The following is a 20108-nucleotide window of genomic DNA, read 5'->3' as shown; positions in this document are numbered from 1 at the left end:
TTAATTCTTGCCTTTATTTCTCTAAAACAAGGATTTCAGACGGCAGCTCCTTTGCTGTCAAGGCTTAAAATCTCAACGCAGGAAGATCAAGATTACAAATGATCCCTGTCAATCAATATTTACTTTCTGCCAAAATTCCCTTCCTATGGTAGTGACGCAAAGTAATTCAAGGTAAATATTTCTATGAAAAAAGACTAATGCCATCAATATCAAATCAACAAATGAAAACACCAAGTGTTCCCGTAACCGTGAATGGCTGTGTATACCATGTGATGATGTAGCCTTATGCCAAAGTGTAAACTAGTGCATGACATGTTCAGAGTGTAAACTTTAAACGAGGTCCTGCATCCCATACAAATATTTTAGCTCATGACATATTCCTGCATTAATAGTTGTATTTTCTTCATAGTTTCAGTACCTGCTCCAATGCACACTATTATATACTATTTTTTAAGAATATGGCAAAAAAAAAAACCACACACACAAAAAAAAAAAATAAATAAATAATTGCATGAAGCATGGCCATGTCTTAACTAATCCCTCATGACTGGATGCCACTTCCTCAATCTATATGCAAATAAACATTGATTATGCATGCAAATGCAATAACTGGAGTTACTCACAATTAATTAAAATAAAAAAAAACACAAGGTAATTGGGTCTAGTGCTTGGCATATCACGTATATACAATCCACTATGACTTTTTCACGGTGGAAAAATTGTAAAGTAGGGGGTGATGGTTCTGATTACAAACTACTTAATATTGTCCAAATAAATTTAAGAAGACATCCTCAAAAATCATGAATTGGTTCAATATTGGGTAGAAAATGCACGCTGTAAAGATAAGAATTTGGTATCCAACTGGGCATCCTCCATTGGTACAGTGGGGCAAATAAGTATTTTGTCAACCACTAATTGTGCAAGTTCTCCCACTTGAAAATATGAGAGGCCTGTAATTGTCAACATGGGTAAACCTCAACTATGAGAGACAGAATGTGAAAAAAAACCCAGCAAACCATATTGTTTGATTTTTAAAGAATTTATTTGCAAATCATTGTGGAAAATAAGTACTTGGTCAATACCAAAAGTTCATCTCAATACTTTGTTATGTACCCTTTGTTGGCAATAACGGTGGCCAAACGTTTTCTGTAACTCTTCACAAGCTTTTCACACACTGTTGCTGGTATTTTGGCCCATTCCTCCACGCAGATCTCCTCTAGAGCAGTGATGTTTTGGGGCTGTCGTTGGGCAACACGGACTTTCAACTCCCTCCACAGATTTTCTATGGGGTTGAGATCTGGAGACTGGCTAGGCCACTCCAGAACCTTCAAATGCTTCTTACGAAGCCACTCCTTTGTTGCCCTGGCTGTGTGTTTGGGATCATTGTCATGCTGAAAGACCCAGCCACGTCTCATCTTCAATGCCCTTGCTGATGGAAGGAGATTTTCACTCAAAATCTCTCGACACATTGCCCCATTCATTCTTTCCTTTACACAGATCAGTCGTCCTGGTCCCTTTGCAGAAAAACAGCCCCAAAGCATGATGTTTCAACCCCCATGCTTCACAGTGGGTATGGTGTTCTTCGGGTGCAATTCAGTATTCTTTCTCCTCCAAACACGAGAACCTGTGTTTCTACCAAATATTTCTATTTTGGTTTCATCTGACCATAACACATTCTCCCAGCCCTTTTCTGGATCATGCAAATGCTCTCTAGCGAACCGCAGATGGGCCTGGACGTGTACTTTCTTCAGCAGGGGGACACGTCTGGCAGTGCAGGATTTGAGACTATTCTCGCAGTGCTTGAAAAATACAGGGAGAACAGTCTGGCCGTGCTAGGCAACTCGGTCCCCCCGTGTGGTTCTGGGATTTTTGCTCACCGTTCTTGTTATCATTTTGACGCCACGGGGTGAGATCTTGCATGGAGCCCCAGATCGAGGGAGATTATCAGTGGCCTTGTATGTCTTCCATTTTCTAATACAGTAGTTGCTCCCACAGTTGATTTATTTACACCAAGCGTTTTACCTATTGCAGATTCTGTCTTCCCAGCCTGGTGCAGGTCTGCATTTACCATTTACAATTTTGTCTCTGGTGTCCTTCGACAGCTCTTTGGTCTTGGCTATAGTGTAGTTTGGAGTGTGACTGACAGATTTTGGACAGGTGTCTTTTATACCGATAATGAGTTAAAACAGGTGCCATTAATAAAGGTAACGAGTGGAGCCTCGTTAGACGTTAGACTTCTTTGACAGCCAGAAATCTTGCTTGTTTGTAGAAGACCAAATACTTATTTTCCACTCTAATTTGCAAATAAATTCTTTCAAAATCAAACAATGTGATTTTCTGTTTTTTTCCCCCCCCACATTCTGTCTCTCAGAGGTTGAGGTTTAATCATGTTGACAATTACAGGCATCTTTAATATTTTCAAGTGGGAGAACTTGCACAATTAGTGATTGACTAAGTACTTATTTGCCTCACTGTATATGGTGCTGTAAACAGTACGAGTGTTGTAGTTATATGAAAGTAAACACTTAGGTGCCAGTGAGGTCAGCTCAACAATAAAATGTATTTGGAAAGACTTTTGAGCTCATGTTAAGATCTCAAGTAGGCAATTGTTACACACAGCGACACACAGAAAGAAGGCAACCTGCATACACGCAATTAGGTAGGAATGCTAGCCTTTCTAGCCCAACCGCTTGCTCTGGCCCTCGCACGGTAAATCACAACGGGGGTCAAGATGACTGAACTAGAAATCTTCATGACACTTAAAATATTTCAATAAGGTCTAAGGTCAAAATTATGGCCAACACTTACATTCAATAATATATGTGTTTGGGGCTTACATACTGTGGTGGTAAGCATCACATAGAACCAATCCATCTGAACTCATATGCTCTTATAAGAAGTAAACTTGATATCAGCTGCGCTCAATTAATGACGGTGTTATGGTTGCAAGGCAATCACCATCCAAATTTAAGCCTAGTAAGGACAAAGGAGAATAGGCTTCAATGAACCTCATATGCATGTTGGGTGAAGGCAGTACTTCTCAAATAGTGGGGCACGCGCCTCCAGGGGGGTGCAGAGCGATGCCGGGGGTGGCGCATGTGACCTCAGGGACCATACTTTTTGCCTCACTAGAATAAAGTGTACTCAGTGGGTGGCAGTGCCGCTCTCACTTTCAGAGTGTGCGCAGTATTTTTTTTAACCAAACAAGAGCACAGTAGTAGCACACAGCAAAGAGATATGAAGAGCTGTCCGCCGTTTTCGGGCCGAGCTCACGCTGCGTCTTTTCCGGTTCACACGTGTGCGCCCAAGAAGCGCCATGTTCGGCTTAGGAGCGTCACGACGACTGCCCTCACCTCTGGTTCTCCCCCGGCCGCCAAGAATTCGCTGTTTTCGGGCCGTTTGGCTTCGACTTTTAATACTGTGGGAGATGAGGAAAGACCACCCTGTTTACTGTGTCTAAAAAATGTTTGAAGTGGACAGCGGGAAGCCAAATCAATTAAGACATCACTTAAAGACATTAGATCGCAATCTCATTGATAAGCCGCTCAAATGTTTTTCTTCGAAAACGTGCCGAATATTGCCAACAATCGTCCTGCTTTGTCAGTGTTATATCAATAAACCAGAGAGCACTGTTTAGCATGCTCAGTGCTAAATAGCCCATACCATTGCAAAGGAGCGGATACTGCGAGCAGCAAAAATAAAAACTATCCCTCTGTCCAATGAGACTGTCGTTTTTGTTCTATTCATTTGTTTTTCGGTCAAATTGTTTTGCATATTGTCCTCATGAGTTAATACAGCTAATCAATTTTGATTTTATTATTATTTATTCATTTTATTAAATTTTATTTTTCAGTATCAAATGGTCAAAAATGTACTTTGAGTGTCTTTAGTTTGGACATGACTTCTTTTATTCAGGCAAATTGTCTTCTCTGTTACATGCAATGTTAATAAAGTTATACATTATTGTAAGCTGATTTATGTTACTTTTTTTCTTTAGTACACTGTAAATGCAAAAATTGTCCTGACTCAAGATTAAATAGTTCATATCACTTAATTCATACTAGTTTTTAAAGTTTACTTTCTCATATTGAGTTGTCTGCACTTTTTACCTGCTTACTTGTTTTATTAAGTTGTATGAACTTGAATCTACGAAGTGAGTAGCATGGTTTGTGGAATGAGAGCTGCGCACCTGTAGTGCGCATGTCCATTTCCGGGTGGCGCGAATCTACCACTGGAGGAAAATTCGAGAAAGCGGTCAGAACAGAACCATTGCGCCAACTGAATGTTGCCCTGACTTGGTTTCGGTAAGTAAATCTTTTGTTTCTAACTTTGTCAATATCATTTAATGTTTAAAATGAGAATTGTTGGAAGGAAGTCCACTCTTAGACTTCGTGTTGGCATGGTCGCCTGTGTGTGTCTGCCTGCGGGTTCATAGACCAGTCGGTGTAGCCGTAAGCTACGTGTTGTGCTAACATGTCTCCGCCGGCCGGTCCTGTCTGTTGTTAGCTGTTTGCGTGATGCTTCTGAGTTAACTAGTTAGCTCAGTGTAACAAGCTGCAATGTCGGGTGAGAAGTGTGTGTGGACGCGGGGGTGTGGGTGTGTGTGCGCGCGCGTGCGTGTTTGAAGGGGGGGTCATGCTAGTGCTGGGATGTAAACGTGTGTAACGTCATTTATGTTACATTTATAGGCGCCTTTTCTCTGAATCAGTACATGTCCAAAAAGTTGTTAAAGTTAAAATTGGGATATCGTCCGACACAATATCTTGAGAAGTGCACCAAATGCGAAAAAAGTTATATGGGTGAGTGAAATGATGTGTTTTACTTAAAAAATAAGGTGTCAAATGATAAAAAAGTGATATGAGTGAGTTAAATGTTGTTTTACCAAAATGCAAAGGAAAAAATATACTTTTTCCAATTTAAGTGGGGATGTCACAAAAAGTGACATATTCTGAATCAGTTGGGAGTTACAAATTTGATGTCCCACATTTGATTTTTTTTTTTTTTTTTTGGTAACCTTTTTGTGCAGGTTTAATGACGAAATGTAGCCATTTCCACCTGCTCGTAATCTAAAGAGCTCTCTAAGACAGTATTAGAGTTTTGGTTTGTTCTGTGATTTTGTGCAGGCACTTCAATCATCAAAGTGAACACACTATAATATGTGTGTGATGTCGTACCATCTTAATTGAATTTATTTGTGTTTTTTATTTAAATGCAGGATTCAGACTCTTCCGATGACTTTGTCCAAGTTCCTGTTGGGGTTCTGCAAGTCATACCGGAGGACATGCCACTAACGCCATGCAGCATTGCGATCATCCTTGAAGGGAACCTTGTTATGGATGAGGTTCCCACAATGTCGAAAGCAATTTGTCTTGTTTTTGCTTTAATTTTTGCACTGCATCTTGAATACCCAAAAACTATGAAAAACATTTTTGAGTTTTTTCAGAAGGTTTTGTTGAACCTGGGACACCAAAAGCTAAGCCCAAAACTGCAAACATTAAAGAATGTACTTTTGGCCTAGTGTTTGCAGCTCGCAGCTCTAGGCCGTAGATGTTCTGGCAAGGAATATGTGTAATGGGAAATGATGTGTTCTGAATGTTAGTTTTTATTTATCAGTTTGTATTTTTATTTTTATAGACTAAATGTTGCCAAACCGTTTTGTTGCGAAGTCTGTTTTTTCCTGTGTTGTCATATTGTTTGGAAATACTAAAGTTAAAAAAATAAAATAAAATAAAAAATGTTCGTAATGCTATTTTGTGAATTCTTATTTTAAAGTTGGCGAAACTAGATATGTTATAGAAACTGCAATTTCTGGAGAAATTACTCTGGACTTTGCTGTGTGAACATGAAGATCTTAACCCCGCCCACGTTGGTTTATGGACATTTCAGAGACCATATCTGGCCAGTTCCTGCTGATTTGGGGTCATTTCTGGGACATGTCATGGTCATATTAGGTCACTTCCTGTTGATTTGGGGACATTTGGGGGACATGTCCTGGTCCTATCAGGTCACTTCCTGTTGATTGGGGCGACATGTCCCGGTAATATCAGGTCATGTGGGGACATTTGGGTGGCGTGTCCTGGTCATATCAGGTCATTTTGGGACATTTAGGGGGCTTGACCTGGTCATTTTGGGACATTTAAGGGGCGTGTCCTGGACATACTGTATCACGTCATTTGGGGGACATGTCCTATTGATATTTGGTAATTTCCTGTTGATTTGGGGACATTTGTTTTTTTTGCCATTGAAAATGAATGTAGGCAAAGACCAGACAATTTAAGTACTGCCCACTTACTTCAGCATAGTATATTGTTATTGTTACTAATCTTTATTGAGTTCATGTCAACTTTATTGAAGTGGATTACACTAAAATACCTCAAGTAAAATAATACAAATTTCAAGTAAAGCCCACTTCTTTTGGCACAATATATTAAAGTTCATTAGACTCAAAGTAATTGAGTTGTAACAACTTGATTTGAATTAACTTTACTAAGATACATTAAGTTCTCACAACTTAAAAAAAAGTACCACTCACTCAAATTTGATAATTCCACACTACTTAACACAATAAGTTTGTTTACTTACTTTTCCCAAGGTATTCGGTTTCCTCAATTTATTTAAGTAAACTTAACTTGTTAGAATTTACAGTGTAGAAGAAAAGGCCACAATATTAGGCAGAGGTGTACTTATAATGATAATAACTTTACAGAAATATCATACTATTTACAATGGCAGCAGAGAGTTGGGGGGCCACGAAACATTTACATCTTCCTGAGGTGGGCGTAACAGAAAATAATTGAGAAGCACTGGGTTAAGAGGGGGGCGTAACAGAAGATAATTGAGAAGCACTGGGTTAAGGCCACTGTGTTGCCCTATTATAAATCGCTGTTGAAAAAAATATTAAAAATCCTAGAACACTGGTGCAAACACTTATAATGTCTTGATATTTTGCCATGTAAAAAAAAGATCTGCTTACTCTAGTTTCCCTTTTGGAATGGTAGGTAACGTTAAATACACCAGTTGAAAAGGGGACATTGAAAATGGAAAAGAAGATGAAAATGGAAAAGCAGCTATGAAACACTTGAAAGACATTGATTCGATGTGAACACTAGGTAAAGCATTGGTACACGACTAGGGCAGATTATTGAGTAAAACTTTCACCATAATTTATTCCATATTCCTTACACACCAAGTCAGGCAACAAAGTCAAGTGGTTTAAGTACCTAAATCGCCTAATTGCTAACACAACAATACATTGCTCAAATTCAGAGCTATTTTTAGCTAAACAGTACTCACCAGCTTCCTGGCTGACATCAGGGGCTGGGCGGGGTCAAGGACTCACATAAAAAAAAAAAAAAAACCTGGAAAAAAGGAACGGACCATTTCAAACATTAACGAGGGCTCGGGACTGCTCAAGATGTAATTTCACACTGGATTTAGCATTTAGTAGCATACTGTGCGTTATTGATCCAGCCAAGTCTATGTTATTTTCTCAAGAGTATTTTTTTACTCCATTGTGTTGGAAGCAATGTAGATATTGACGATGTGGCCCACCTGAATAGTGTAATCCATGTAATCAACGAAGGCTGGAACTGCAGCGTTTTTGCAGAAATTGCAGAAATTACGGTATTTAATTATATTTTTTCATGGGACAACACTGAAGATATGACTCTCACACAAGTAGTCAGTGTACAGCCTATGTAGCAGCGTAAATTTATTGTTCCCTCAAAATAACTCTAAAAGCAGCCATTATAATTATTATTATTATTGGAATTGTTATCAAGTATTAATAAACATTGTTTGGGGAAAAAAATCCACAAAACACATCACATATCCAAACTGTCATAAATAGGTCGCAAATCAAAGCATGAAGATTTAGCTTGTGCATGTAGTACGCAAGCGCCAGTCACATCCTGTCGGTACTCACATTGAGTTACAACAGGATCTACAAGCTATTGATTTGCCTTGAAACAAACAAAGAACACAACACCCTTCTCTTTGTGTCAACAATATTCCATTCAAATCTACGCCACACATTTGCCTGGCAGATTTATATGACAATTATAGATGCAATCAAAGATACCAGAGCCACCTAGTACCACCATGTTGTAAAACACACAAAAAATACGCCAGCGTGCGAGCACACAAACTCCAACACAGGATATGAAATTGCACAACTAGAGGAAATAAAGACAAACCAAGCGCTCCCTCATTCTTCTCTCCTTTATCTTCTTAGAGCTCACATTTGTTTCAATCACAGTCCAAAATCCAGATTTATGACATCATAAGCTTCCACTTTCCTCTCTGTGACTGCGGCCCTTTTTGTATCCATCCGTCGATTATCGTCGCGACTCCCTTCCCTGCCTACGGTCTCGTCGCACCATCTCTGCCTACTTCCAGTAAAGCTGAAATTGACTGAACTCGTCGAAATTGAGTTGGAGGCCCGTCGGTTCCGACATAATGGTTTTCATTTCTCACCAAAATTGACATTAATAAGTCATTCTAGTGAAGGCCGCAATAAAACTTCCAGTGGGTGTGTGAGGAAAGCAAGGATAGTTGACTCATTCTGAAGGCTTAGTTATGCTTCTGCGCAGAGGCGTCGCATCCTATTAGGCAAACCAGGCAATTGCCTAGGGCCCCCAGCCAGCAGGGGCCCCCAGAGGGCGAACAGATTTAGCACACGCAGTTTTACTGCACTGTCGCAGTGACAGGTGTAGGGAGTATTTTAATACCATGGAACCAATTGGCAGACTAACGATTCTGTTATCAATCCCAATCAGCACTAACCATGTCACATACATTATACATGTTTAAAGTCCAATCAGCTATTAATACCACATGATTGTTTTAAGAGTGACTCACCAAGTTCTCTCTGGAAAATCCTTGCCGAGTTGTTTTGCATTGATTTTCACAGGCCACCTCATTATTCAGGTGACTACTTAAAGAAATGGTGATTTTTCCCAAAAAAGTCTATTAATGGGTCTTTCGTATTCCTTGTCGAATACTCTATAAGAAAAATATAACATATATGCATCTAAAATAATCTTAAATAATTTTATTAGCAAATTTAATACTCATTTCGGTCAGTAGCCCACCAATCAGTGGTTTTTACGGAATAATTTGAATTTGGTGGGTCGTAGGGCCAATCTGACTACTGATTTCACACAAAGGTATATACCTCCGCATCTAATGGTGGTATTTTTGTGTTGCTACAAGTCCAACTTGCAAATGCTCGAAGGGGCCCATGTTGCTTGTTGCCTGTGGCCCCCGGGGACCCTTGCTATGCCTCTGCTTCTGCGGCAGACCTACGCCACAAAGGCAGACCCGATTTACGACCCTTTGGCGTAGCCTGACGTGCATCTCCACAATTTTCTGACTTCGCGTCACGTCTCCACGCGTTGACGTGGACTGTGATGGGTCCGCTCAGACTGTTGTTTGTGGTTCAGCGTGAAATCACCGCCATTTTCAAAAATAATTGTGCTACACACTAAGCCTGAACGATATATCCTTTAAACATCGCCATCGCGATGTGCGCATGTGCGATAGTCCCATCTCAAGGACGCGCGTTTTTTTTTCCCCAATCCACAAACCTTTGATTTGCTTCATTCGCTCACACAGCCTATCTCACCCCCTTTCCCAGCTCTCAGTCAATGCGGCACTTGCTTATTAAAGTTAACGAAGGCTTTGATCTGGTCAAAGAAGCCGGGCGGCAATCTGTCAATCATCGTTTAACTTGTTAAACAGTTTCTGCAAAGAAGCGCGGGCTGGAAATAATGTGTGTGTCTGTGGGGGAAGAATGTGGAGACATTCGAGACATATAATATAAACGCCAGAAGTGATTATGAGGAGTTTGTAATTTCTACATGTCACTCCAAGAGTCGCAGCCATGTTAGGTAAACAGAAGCATTTAATAAAGCCAAGCATTTTTCTACTACAGTACTTTATTCTTGTTTAAAAATGATTCAGTGGGACAGTTATGTTTAAAACTGATCATAATTATTACATTTGAAGTACTTAAAAAGCATTTATTAAAATATATACACACTTTTAAAAATCATACTTAGGGGGAAAAAAGTGAGAAAAAAACATGTCTTATATGTATCTCTTTCCAGTGCTAGATCTGAATAAATACATTGAGCGCACACACACACACACACACACACACACACACACAAATGGGAGGGGGGGTATGCGCTACTTCGCGGTTTTTCACATATCGCAGCGGGTTCTTGTCCCTATTAACCGCGAAAAACGATGGAATACTGTACACTGTGGTCATGATGAGTCATCTTAAGTCTTTCCAAACAGCTATTCAAGTCATCTAGTAAAAATATATTTTTAAAAAGATATACATATACATATATATATATATAATATGTATATATATATATATTTCTTTTTAACCCTTTAAGGTCTGGGCCTATTTTGTCTGATTTTGCATGCCTTTGAAGTTGCCTTTAAATTTCAAAGAAAGAATTGTTTACGATGGCCTGGTTTGGTCCCTTTTTTTGTGACACCTTGAACTTCATGTCCAAACTGTTGTTTTCTTCACTGACCAATTATAAATCATCATTTTGAGCCCAAAAAGACCAAAAATTCCAAAATCGTTCTGTCAAAATTTTTAATATTGATGTCCAATTGACAACCAAACATGCGTAACGAACCGTTTTGAAACTTTGTAATATTTATTCAACATGTTAGGATGAACATTCAACCAAAAAAATTTAGAATAAATAGTCTTATATTTGACAATTCAACATAAACAACAGGTATAGCCATAGGCGTTTTTTGCCTTTATACATGCTCTAGTCCAGTACTTCTCAAATGGTGGGGCGCGCCCCCCCAGGGGGGCGCAAAGCGATGCCAGGGGGGGCGCGAGTGACCTCGGGGAACATGCTTTTTTTTTTTCTTTTTTTTGCCGTACTAGAATAAAGTGTACTTGCACATCCACTCCGTGGGTGGCAGTGGCGCTCTCATTTTCAAAGTGCGTGCAGTATTTTTGAAGTAAGCAAGAGCACACGGAAGAGACTCATGCAGAGCTGGACTCACTTAGCGACCCACTGTCTTCTTCGGTTCTCACGTGTCCCGCCGAGAAGTGCCGTTTTCGGCTTGGGATCGTCACGACCACCGCCCTCACCTACGGTTCTCCCTCGGCCGCCGAGAATGCGCTTTTTTCGGGCCGTTTGCCTTTGACTTTTAATATAGTGGGAAATGAGGAAAGACCACTGTTTACTGAGTCTAAAAATGATTATAGCGGAGAAGCCAAATCAGTTAAGACGCCACTTAAAGACATTAGACCTCAATCTCATTGATAAGCCGCTTGATTGTTTTTCAGCGAAAATGTGCCGAATATTGCCAATTGTCACAATCGTCCCGCTTTGTCAGTGTTATATCAGTAAACCAGTGAGCACTGTGGTGAATCAGCGAAAATAAAAACTTTCCTTCTGTCCAAAGACTCCACCCCCCCCCCCCCCCCCTTCTATTCAGTTTTGTTTTTTTTTCGGTCAAATTTTTTGGCATGTTGTCCTGAAGAGTAAATGTTTCTAATCAATTTGAATTTGTTATTATTTACTGATTTTATTACATTTTATTTTTCAGTATCAAATGGTCAAAAATGTTCCTTGAGTGTATTTTTACAGTTTGGATGTGACTTTTTTTTTTTTTTTTAACTTCAGGCAAATTGATGCGCGTTAAGTCTTTTCTGTTACAAGCAACACAATGTTAAAAAAGTTATACTTTATTATAAGTTGATCTATGTTACTTTTTTTCTTTAATAGAAAAAAAAGGACAAAATGTTAGGCTGAGGCGTACTTATAATAGTAATATAGACGAATGATACTATTTACAGTGGCGGCAGAGAGTTGGGGGGGGGCGCGAAACATTTACGTCTTCCTTGGGGGGGCGTAACAGAAAATAATTGAGAAGCACTGCTCTAGTCAAAACAGGTTATATACAGCAGACCGAACAGTGAAAAAATATATACCATCTAACACAAAAAGTGTTTAGAGGCCATCTCTTTATGAGTTTAGGTATTGCGGCCCATCACCTGATGAAAACTATGTACACACAATCAAGCTTCTTGAACACACATTTATATACACAAATTGAGAAGACTGATTGTGGGGGGGAAAAAAAAAAAATATATATATATATAACATTGGGGAAAAAAAGTATTTTCAAAAATATTTACAATAAACAAGTTAAATTTTTTTCAGGCATGCCACTCCGAAAAGCAGCTTCGTCCTGGAATTAGACACAGGGCGACATCACACAGCCCACACTTCCATGGGGTGCCGGTCCTCTTTCCACCCTTCCATTTTCATTTCACTTTACTTTCATTGTCACTATAAATGTACATGAAAAAAGTCAGTATTTATGAAAATAATAAAGTATAAAATAAAAATATATACAGCAATAAATAATAATGGAAATCTATATGTATGACCATAGAAAGAATACCATAGCTGAATATGTGCTACATCCCTAATCTTCATATAGAAAGAAGAACACCACAATTATAAATTCCTGCCTTGGATACACACAGTGCACGTACGACTTTGATCTGATATGCACATTTTATTATTAAATACACAAACACACACTTATATTGCATCATAATTAACTTTGTCTTGCAATATCAAAAGAAACTTTCAAAAGAAACTTTTTCAGCATAAAAAAAAAAAAAAAAAAAAAAAAACAGTTTGCTTACCTCTGCTCGTCGATGGCGTCACCCACGTGTTCAAATCCGTCACTATCTTCACTCGAGGACTCTTCCGAAGAAGACGATGATGACGAATTTGGACCATCCTCTTCCTCAAGTTGATCAAAAAGCACAATTGCGTGCGCTAAATTTAGTTTTCCGTTCATTCTCAAAGTCACACAAAGTCGCTGCTCGATCCAAACGGCCGTCGCTCGCCACCTCGCTGCTTCAGAACACTCCTCCCTCTCGTTCGGTGGAACCTCGCACGGCAGTTATATTTATTAAAAAAAAAACGCATTTTGTGCTTCCACTGTGACTTCGAAAGGGTTCGTTTGATTTGTGTTTTTTTCATGGAGCTTCCATTTTGAAAAAGGACAAGAAATGATGGAAATATAGACATAAACAAATGATCCATGCAGCGTTTTAATGTTTTTTTGAGAGGACAATAAAACCATAAAACTTAAATGACAATATCTCACGTTTTAGTTGGTCGATTGACTTCAAATAATGAGAGTAAACCGCAACTTCCGCACTTTAAAACGAGACCAACCAACGGCATGTGGGTGACGTAATTAAAACATGAGGGCGCTTCAAAGACGACGTGCGCTGAGGACGCGCCGGCGCGTCCTTCGACTCTCAAGGGTTAATATCGCAATATAATATCGCAATATATCGCAAACCCCTCAAAAATCGCAGCAATAGTTTTTTCCAATATCGTTCAGGCCTACTACACACAAACAGGGACCAAGGCGACGAGAGTATCATCGAAGAGCAAGTACGAGAACAATGTCTCGTCAAGGCATTATAAAGATTGCCAAATGGCAAGGTCAGCGATTGCATAAAAATATGGAAAAACCTCTAAGACAAGTATGTGTGCGTTCGGAAGTGATTGGCCACACAAAGCGGTGACCCAGTCAGCCAAAAACTGCTAGCTTTTTATCACTTTACGTCGTATTTTGTTGGTGACCTTTATCATTTATTGAGTATATATGTTTGCTGAGAGTCGGTGACTTTACATTTTACACTTGAAGTATATGAAGAATAAAGCACAGGTTTGGTGTCAAAAAGAGTTGTGTTGATGTTTAATTTTTCAACAACAGTTCACACACTTGATACATCACCACTGATTGAGAGTGACTCGGTGCTTTTATGATAACGTGTTTACCATCAAGGCTTCCAACACAGTTTGGGAAGTTCCATAGCTGCCAGAAATCTGCTATGGCTTGCCACTGGCTGGTTGTAGGACACAACAAAGAAATCGGACGGACTACCTCCGCAACAGTCTTCTGCGTCACCTGCGCCTCAACATTTGCATTGTAATAGCCCCAGATGGGGTCGAAGAAGGAGAGGAGTTGATGATGGCTTACCCATTTTATTGTGGCAACATGAGACCGCTAACTTTCACTTTCTCCCGTTCTTTCCACTCACTTCGCACTACGTCACCGGTCCCCAGTCTGATCGCCTCTTAAAGGACCCGCGCTTAGTTACGGACATTACACTATGATCAACATTTGTTGTTCAATGTTGATGAGCTGTAGAACCACATTCAAGCGTTCCATCTCCACTGGCATTTTTGTGTAACTGGAAAAAAAATTAGAGGAAATCGACAAGAGTCCCTTCAAACCGTACAAACACAACGCCACACCCATCTAGTGGCTTGGCGGTGAACTAAAGAGCAACGCGTTCCCTTGCCGCAGAACCATCGAATGCTCATTGTGGCCGTAGTCGCTACGCTGTCACCGCAACGCAGAAGCATAACTCAGGCTTTAGTCGTATTTCAGACAATTGCCAATGGAAGTTTCTAAATCGCCGTCATTCATCAGTCAAAATGGAGTAAGGTTAACAAATTACACCTAACATCCACGTTTAGCACCCTGGTTGGTTTTGGCTAATTGAAATTAGCTACCGCTTAGCCCAACCCTGTGTTCTCATTGAAACTGTCAAATGTGCTTTTGTTATGTTGATGAGCGGAGGTGAAGGTCGCCCAAAATATGAGCAAAAATTGCCACATTCAATAATGGAGGCAGCACTCAAATTGACCTTGATAACACTGTGCTTATGAGTTGGCTTTTGTAACCCCTGATACGAGATGACGGGGTTCGGCTGTAAGTGCAACTGTATTTGGGCAGAGAACTAGGTTCTCGGAGATTACAATGAGGAAAATAATGTTTAGTAACTGAAATAACTGGAGTCAAGATGAGTAACAAATTATATTAATACAAGAAACTATTTACAAATTTAAGCCGGCAGTCTACATACACAAATATATACAATCTAATATACAAAAATTAAAACCAGACAGTTTGTCTAAATTCCAATCAGTTGGTTTCCGGGCATAGGCTCGCCATCTTCATTCATTGAAAAAGTCTTTATACAGTTTCGAATTCTTCATCAACATCCAATGAAAGGAATGAAAGGAGGAAACAAAAAAACCCAGCCAGCATAACAATAACTAAATTATTGTATACAACCTTTTATCAATAATTGAATCTTTTCAGTAGCTATAGTTTTTTCTCGTTGTCTAAATATTACATTTTATCAGTAATATTCACATGTTTCAGAAACATCCAAATCAAAGTTACTGCTTATGCATCTGCCATTCAAATGCAACATAACATCATCATCTTAATCAATACAACACAATGGTCACATCGTTTTGTACTACAACACAACAATTCTTCATTGAATGAAAATGGTAAATGGTGTTATACTTATATAGCGCTTTTCCACCTTTTAAGGCGCTCAATGTAAAGTTTGTTCCCCCCTTGCTAACGTTGGAGTCGCGCTAGTTTAGCGTTAGCTTCACGTTAGCATCGCGATTAGCATTAGCATTTCGCTAGCTTCGCGACTAGCATTTAGCCAACTCACTGAGAACAAGACAACTCACCAAGAGTTTTGCTTCTAATGTGAACTTGGGTGGATGCAGGCTCCAATCCTCCGGTTCACATACACACTACAAGTTTAAAATGACATTCTCAAATTAGCAATGATGAATGTATGCACCACTTTCCCTCATTTTGTCAACACTCACCGAGGAAATGTAATTTCCTTCTTATAAGTTGTTCAAACGGCCTTATTTCAGCGTTCACTATTACCTTCCTTTCCTCCTTGGTATCCAAGCGGAACAGAACGGTAAATAAAGAACCTTCGAGACATGTCTCAAGAGGGCGGGATCATGTTAATCAGACCAATTAAAAAAAAAAAAATCCTCACATGTGAATGCACAGGAAGTAAAGTGTCAAAAAAACAACAACTATTTCCTTTTCAATATAATTGCACTTTCAAAATAAAATGGCTTCATAATTTCTGTACTGGGTTACACTTTGGTCTGACCATGATTCTGTGTAGTTGCTTGTAAATGGTGGATCTTGGTGATATCAGTGTCAGACTATGTGTGGAGGTAATATTACAGGAAATGGACTTGGGTTTGTTGAGATGCTGGGTTCAAGATCAAAAAGGCTTCGAACAATCAACTGACAGACCGGCAGACAAACCAATGTGATTTCAATCAAAATGGCAGAAGGATTGGATATAGTGATTGTGAAACCACTTATACACGAATAGAATCTGCACATGCATGCAGAATATCACTAGAAATGGATATAATCAGTTTTCTCTCACTGTCTTTGTTACTTTGAACAGATGTCGGTTGCTGATTGATAGCTGCTTTGATGGCGAGACACGTCTAATCTGCTAATGGATAGATTGCCAATTGCATGTGAGAGAGATGATGATTCTGCCAACAGTGGCATATACAGAACTGACACATTTTCACACTTTCTTGATTGGCTATTTTTTTTTCCGATTTCAATTCGATCTATTGTAATGAGTTTGATGTGTCATCCGGGTTACTGCTATTTGTGATCTGTGCGCAGCTGTCTGATGATGATTGATTGCTCAGTTAATATGGTTCAAAAGTAATTTTGCTTTGTGTCAGAACAAATCAAGGAAGGAGGGTTTCTACAGTTTGTAGGCAAGTTTTTTTTTTTTTACCCTGTCTAAGGTGTTTGCCATCACAAATTATACATGAGCAAGTGGATTTTGTTTTTTTGCGTGTTTAAAAAAACAGTTCGAAGCTAGCTCAAAGGAATACTTTTAAGGACTGGACTGGAGTAGGTGTAAAAGTTTTTTTTAATATGGTTTCAATTGGTTTGGAATGTTTCTTCTAGGGTCCTTGTTCTGACCAAATCTAGAAAATGTAACTAAAAACACTTCAATACATGAAACCTGTGATGTTTACATTGGAATAAAAACAAAAAACAATGTTTTTTTCCATTATAAATTTTAAACAGCTCAAACGAAATACAAAAAAGATACATCACACCACAAGAGCGTACCACAAAATATACAGTTTACAGTAGAGAGAAGCAACACACGAAGAAAGTCATCCAAATAATAATCATTAAAGACAACTTAGTAGTCCCAAACGTGACCAAAAAAGCAATTAACAAGCACATTATTTTATATCAAACAGTGAGTAAAACAAAACAGATGGTCCAAGTTTAAACCTGCCGTGACAGGTTTTCTAACAGTCAAGATCAGTAGACACACATTGAAATACAGAAATCAGATAGTGGTTTGAAGTGACCCTTTTTGTTTAGATCTTGTAAAACTCAAGGCCATTAGTTCCAGTGTACAACAAAAGTCAAAGGCCACATCAAGCCTCTATCGGCAAGGACAGGAGATAATCAATACCCCCCAAAATCAGACCCCAACATGAACCTATTCCTAATTTGTTGATGTGACATTTTATAGTAAATGGTAAACAGGTAAAAAAAAAAAAAGACATTTCACCCTTTCCCTTCATCAAACTGACGGGCCTAAGCACCTCAAACCACTGCTCAAGTGATCCATGATTGTCCCCAACATCATCCACCCTTTCACACCTGCAATTTCACCTCTTATTGACTAAAATTGGGCTTTTAAATTATTTGATCCTGCTAAGATAATGGCCACAGCTCAGACCCTTCAGTGATCAGTTTTGGATTTACAGTTTTAAAAAAAGAGGGTAAAATGGACGTACCTAAATTATACATCTATAAATGTGCTGCTTGTGTGCTGCAAATGGCTCACCTGGCCCTTGACCCCCGGAAAAAATAAATATAGTAAAATAATAGTGAGGAATCATTCTACAAAAAATCTAGAGGGATCTCCCATGAGAATTCTATGCCAAATAAATGATCGTTTTGATGTGGTTTTCTTGGAAGCCAGTTTAAAAGGTAATCTACAAATACTTCCCTGTAAGAAAGGCCAGAAGAAGAAAGGAAAGTCCTACATTTTGGTGTCTAGTGGCTATTTTCCAAAGTCTTGAAGACAAACCTGCCCTAGAGATCATTGTCTACATGCTGTCAAATTGGATCCAATCATACAAGGACAAACAATTCCAAAATGTTGCGTCTTTGTTAAACATTTGGGTGCAAATTTTGACTGATCCCATCATCCAGTTTGATTTTAAAGTTAGATTTGGCCTGGAATCTTGTGGTTTGAACACAACCTCTAATTTAATACCCACCCCTTTGTAAAGCGTCTTCCTAACACAATCCATGCTACACAAAAAAAAAAAAAAAAAAAAAAAAAAAAAACACGACATTTTCTTACAAGTTTAGACTGGATTTACACTGCACGATTCAAGTGACAGAATTCAGATTTTTTGTTCTCAAGTGGCACTTTTATGACAATTTAAAATATTCATCCTGAAATTAGAGCTCTTCTTGTTATGGTCATATGGATTTTTAAAAAATGATGCATACGGATTATCTGCCAATGTAATTGATGTCATCGAAATACACGGATCAGTCACGTATGCACACACCCGTGTCTGACCAAATACTACCAAAAAAAATAAATAAATAAAGCCCCGCTGAAAATCTAAAGTACACCAATAGACTAGACATAAAAATATAGTCTTAAAAAAAATGCTATATTAACGGTGTGTCCACACTAAAAAAAAAAAAAAAAAAAAAAAAATTGCAGGTGGCGATCAGGAGAGTGATGTCAAGGTTACAACCTTCTTTTGAATCAATAGTGAAATGAGTCAGCAAGTACATGCTGAAAGTTTCACATTTGAATTATTAATTATTGACTTAATTCAGTTACAGGAATTTTTTTTTTTTTTTATGTCTGTCTGAAATGTAAGTGGAGTCAGACAGTCCAAAAATATTGGAAATCGCATCAAATCAGAATTGGGCACTGGAATACATAGTGTGAATCCAGCCTCAGTCAGTTGTTCTAATACCTTAGACCATACAGTCTAGCGTACATACTGTATACAAGATGCCGAAATGTAACATGGGGTGCTGGATTTAAAAGCAGACAGGTGGGAAAAAACAAGCGTCCCCAAATTTCACACACATAAGAAAATGATTGGATTTAAGTGCAGACACCAAAGCAGAGTCGTAGTGTGAAACTTGAATGCACAAGGTCAAAGGGGCATAATGATTTTTAATTTGGGATTAATTCGAATTTCTTTTTCTTTCAAATCATCTGTTTTTGAGGCACACTTTTGCAGTACTCTGCCAGGAAGTCAAATCCCAAAGAAGTAATAAGTTGTTAAAAGCGTCTTTCAGTGATGTAGCACTTACGGGTAGGGGTTTGGCCCACCTCACCTCACACCTCTTTTCAAAGCATAGTAAAATACAAATCAGTCCTGTTTTTTTCTTCATAACTGCCGAGCGAGCGCTCTTCCCTTGGTCCCTCTGCCGATTTTCTTCCATCACTGCAGGAGTCGAGCACATAGAAAAAAAAGACAAGCATAAACGCCAAAAAGTAACATCCCTAAACTGACAGCGTGGCATCGAGGTGGACATACTGATGGTATTTCATTTAGACTTTTTTTGTGAGAAAAAAATACATTCTGCTCAGATTCAAGACAAGATGCTAAAGGGAGCGTGTCAGTTGGCTGTCAGTCATAAAAGACCAGCTGTCATAGCTTTGATGAAACATCTTACATGCGCGATGGCATTCCGGATGGGAGTTGTCACACCCACTGAGCTGTTGGGAACGACATTTTCAATCTGCCTGAGTTGACTGACGAGACTGAACGGCAAGAAATTTGCAAGTAAATACGGCCACCCAAAACGGTTTGCAATTGCCCTCATATGCCAAAAGATGGCTGCAAAGCAATATTCTTAAAATGGACATTTTTCTGAGCATAAAACAGCAAATATTTGAGTTTTTCCACACCACAATTGAGGAGGGGTTTCCACAACAAATCAAAGAAAAACTCAATAATCTGCAGTCTCTTGACCATAATTGAGGAGGGGTTTCCACAACAAATCAAAGAATAACTCAATAATCTGCAGTCTCTTGACCATTAAAAAAATATATATAAAAGCTAACAATGAGATGTAGGGTTGTTCCGATCATGTTTTTTTGTTCCCGATCCGATCCCGATCGTTTTGAGTATCTGCCA

The 20108-nt window shown here is 38.9% G+C and overlaps 2 protein-coding genes across 4 annotated transcripts in view; both read right to left on the bottom strand.

Annotated features, from left to right (window-relative positions):
- The window catches only part of LOC130915314 (apolipoprotein Eb-like), a 108974-nt gene extending 91684 nt beyond the window's left edge, over positions 1–17290 (bottom strand). The window contains exons 1-2 of the mRNA XM_057835271.1: positions 15729–17290; positions 15585–15650 (exon numbers count right to left, since the gene is read on the bottom strand). The gene's annotated coding sequence lies outside the window, so the exon portion shown is untranslated. The remainder of the gene's footprint in view (positions 1–15584; positions 15651–15728) is intronic.
- Positions 17291–17442: 152 nt separating this feature from the next.
- Positions 17443–20108, bottom strand: part of bcam (basal cell adhesion molecule (Lutheran blood group)) — a 105216-nt gene continuing 102550 nt past the window's right edge. For all 3 annotated transcript variants that reach the window (XM_057835265.1, XM_057835266.1, XM_057835267.1), the window contains one exon: positions 17443–19412. In XM_057835265.1, the coding sequence (XP_057691248.1) occupies positions 19410–19412 (3 nt within the window). In that variant the 3' untranslated portion in view covers positions 17443–19409. The remainder of the gene's footprint in view (positions 19413–20108) is intronic.

Source organism: Corythoichthys intestinalis, chromosome 4 (assembly GCF_030265065.1).
Source record: "Corythoichthys intestinalis isolate RoL2023-P3 chromosome 4, ASM3026506v1, whole genome shotgun sequence".
Lineage (NCBI taxonomy): Eukaryota > Metazoa > Chordata > Actinopteri > Syngnathiformes > Syngnathidae > Corythoichthys > Corythoichthys intestinalis.
This window is presented reverse-complemented; position numbering and strand designations above follow the sequence as displayed.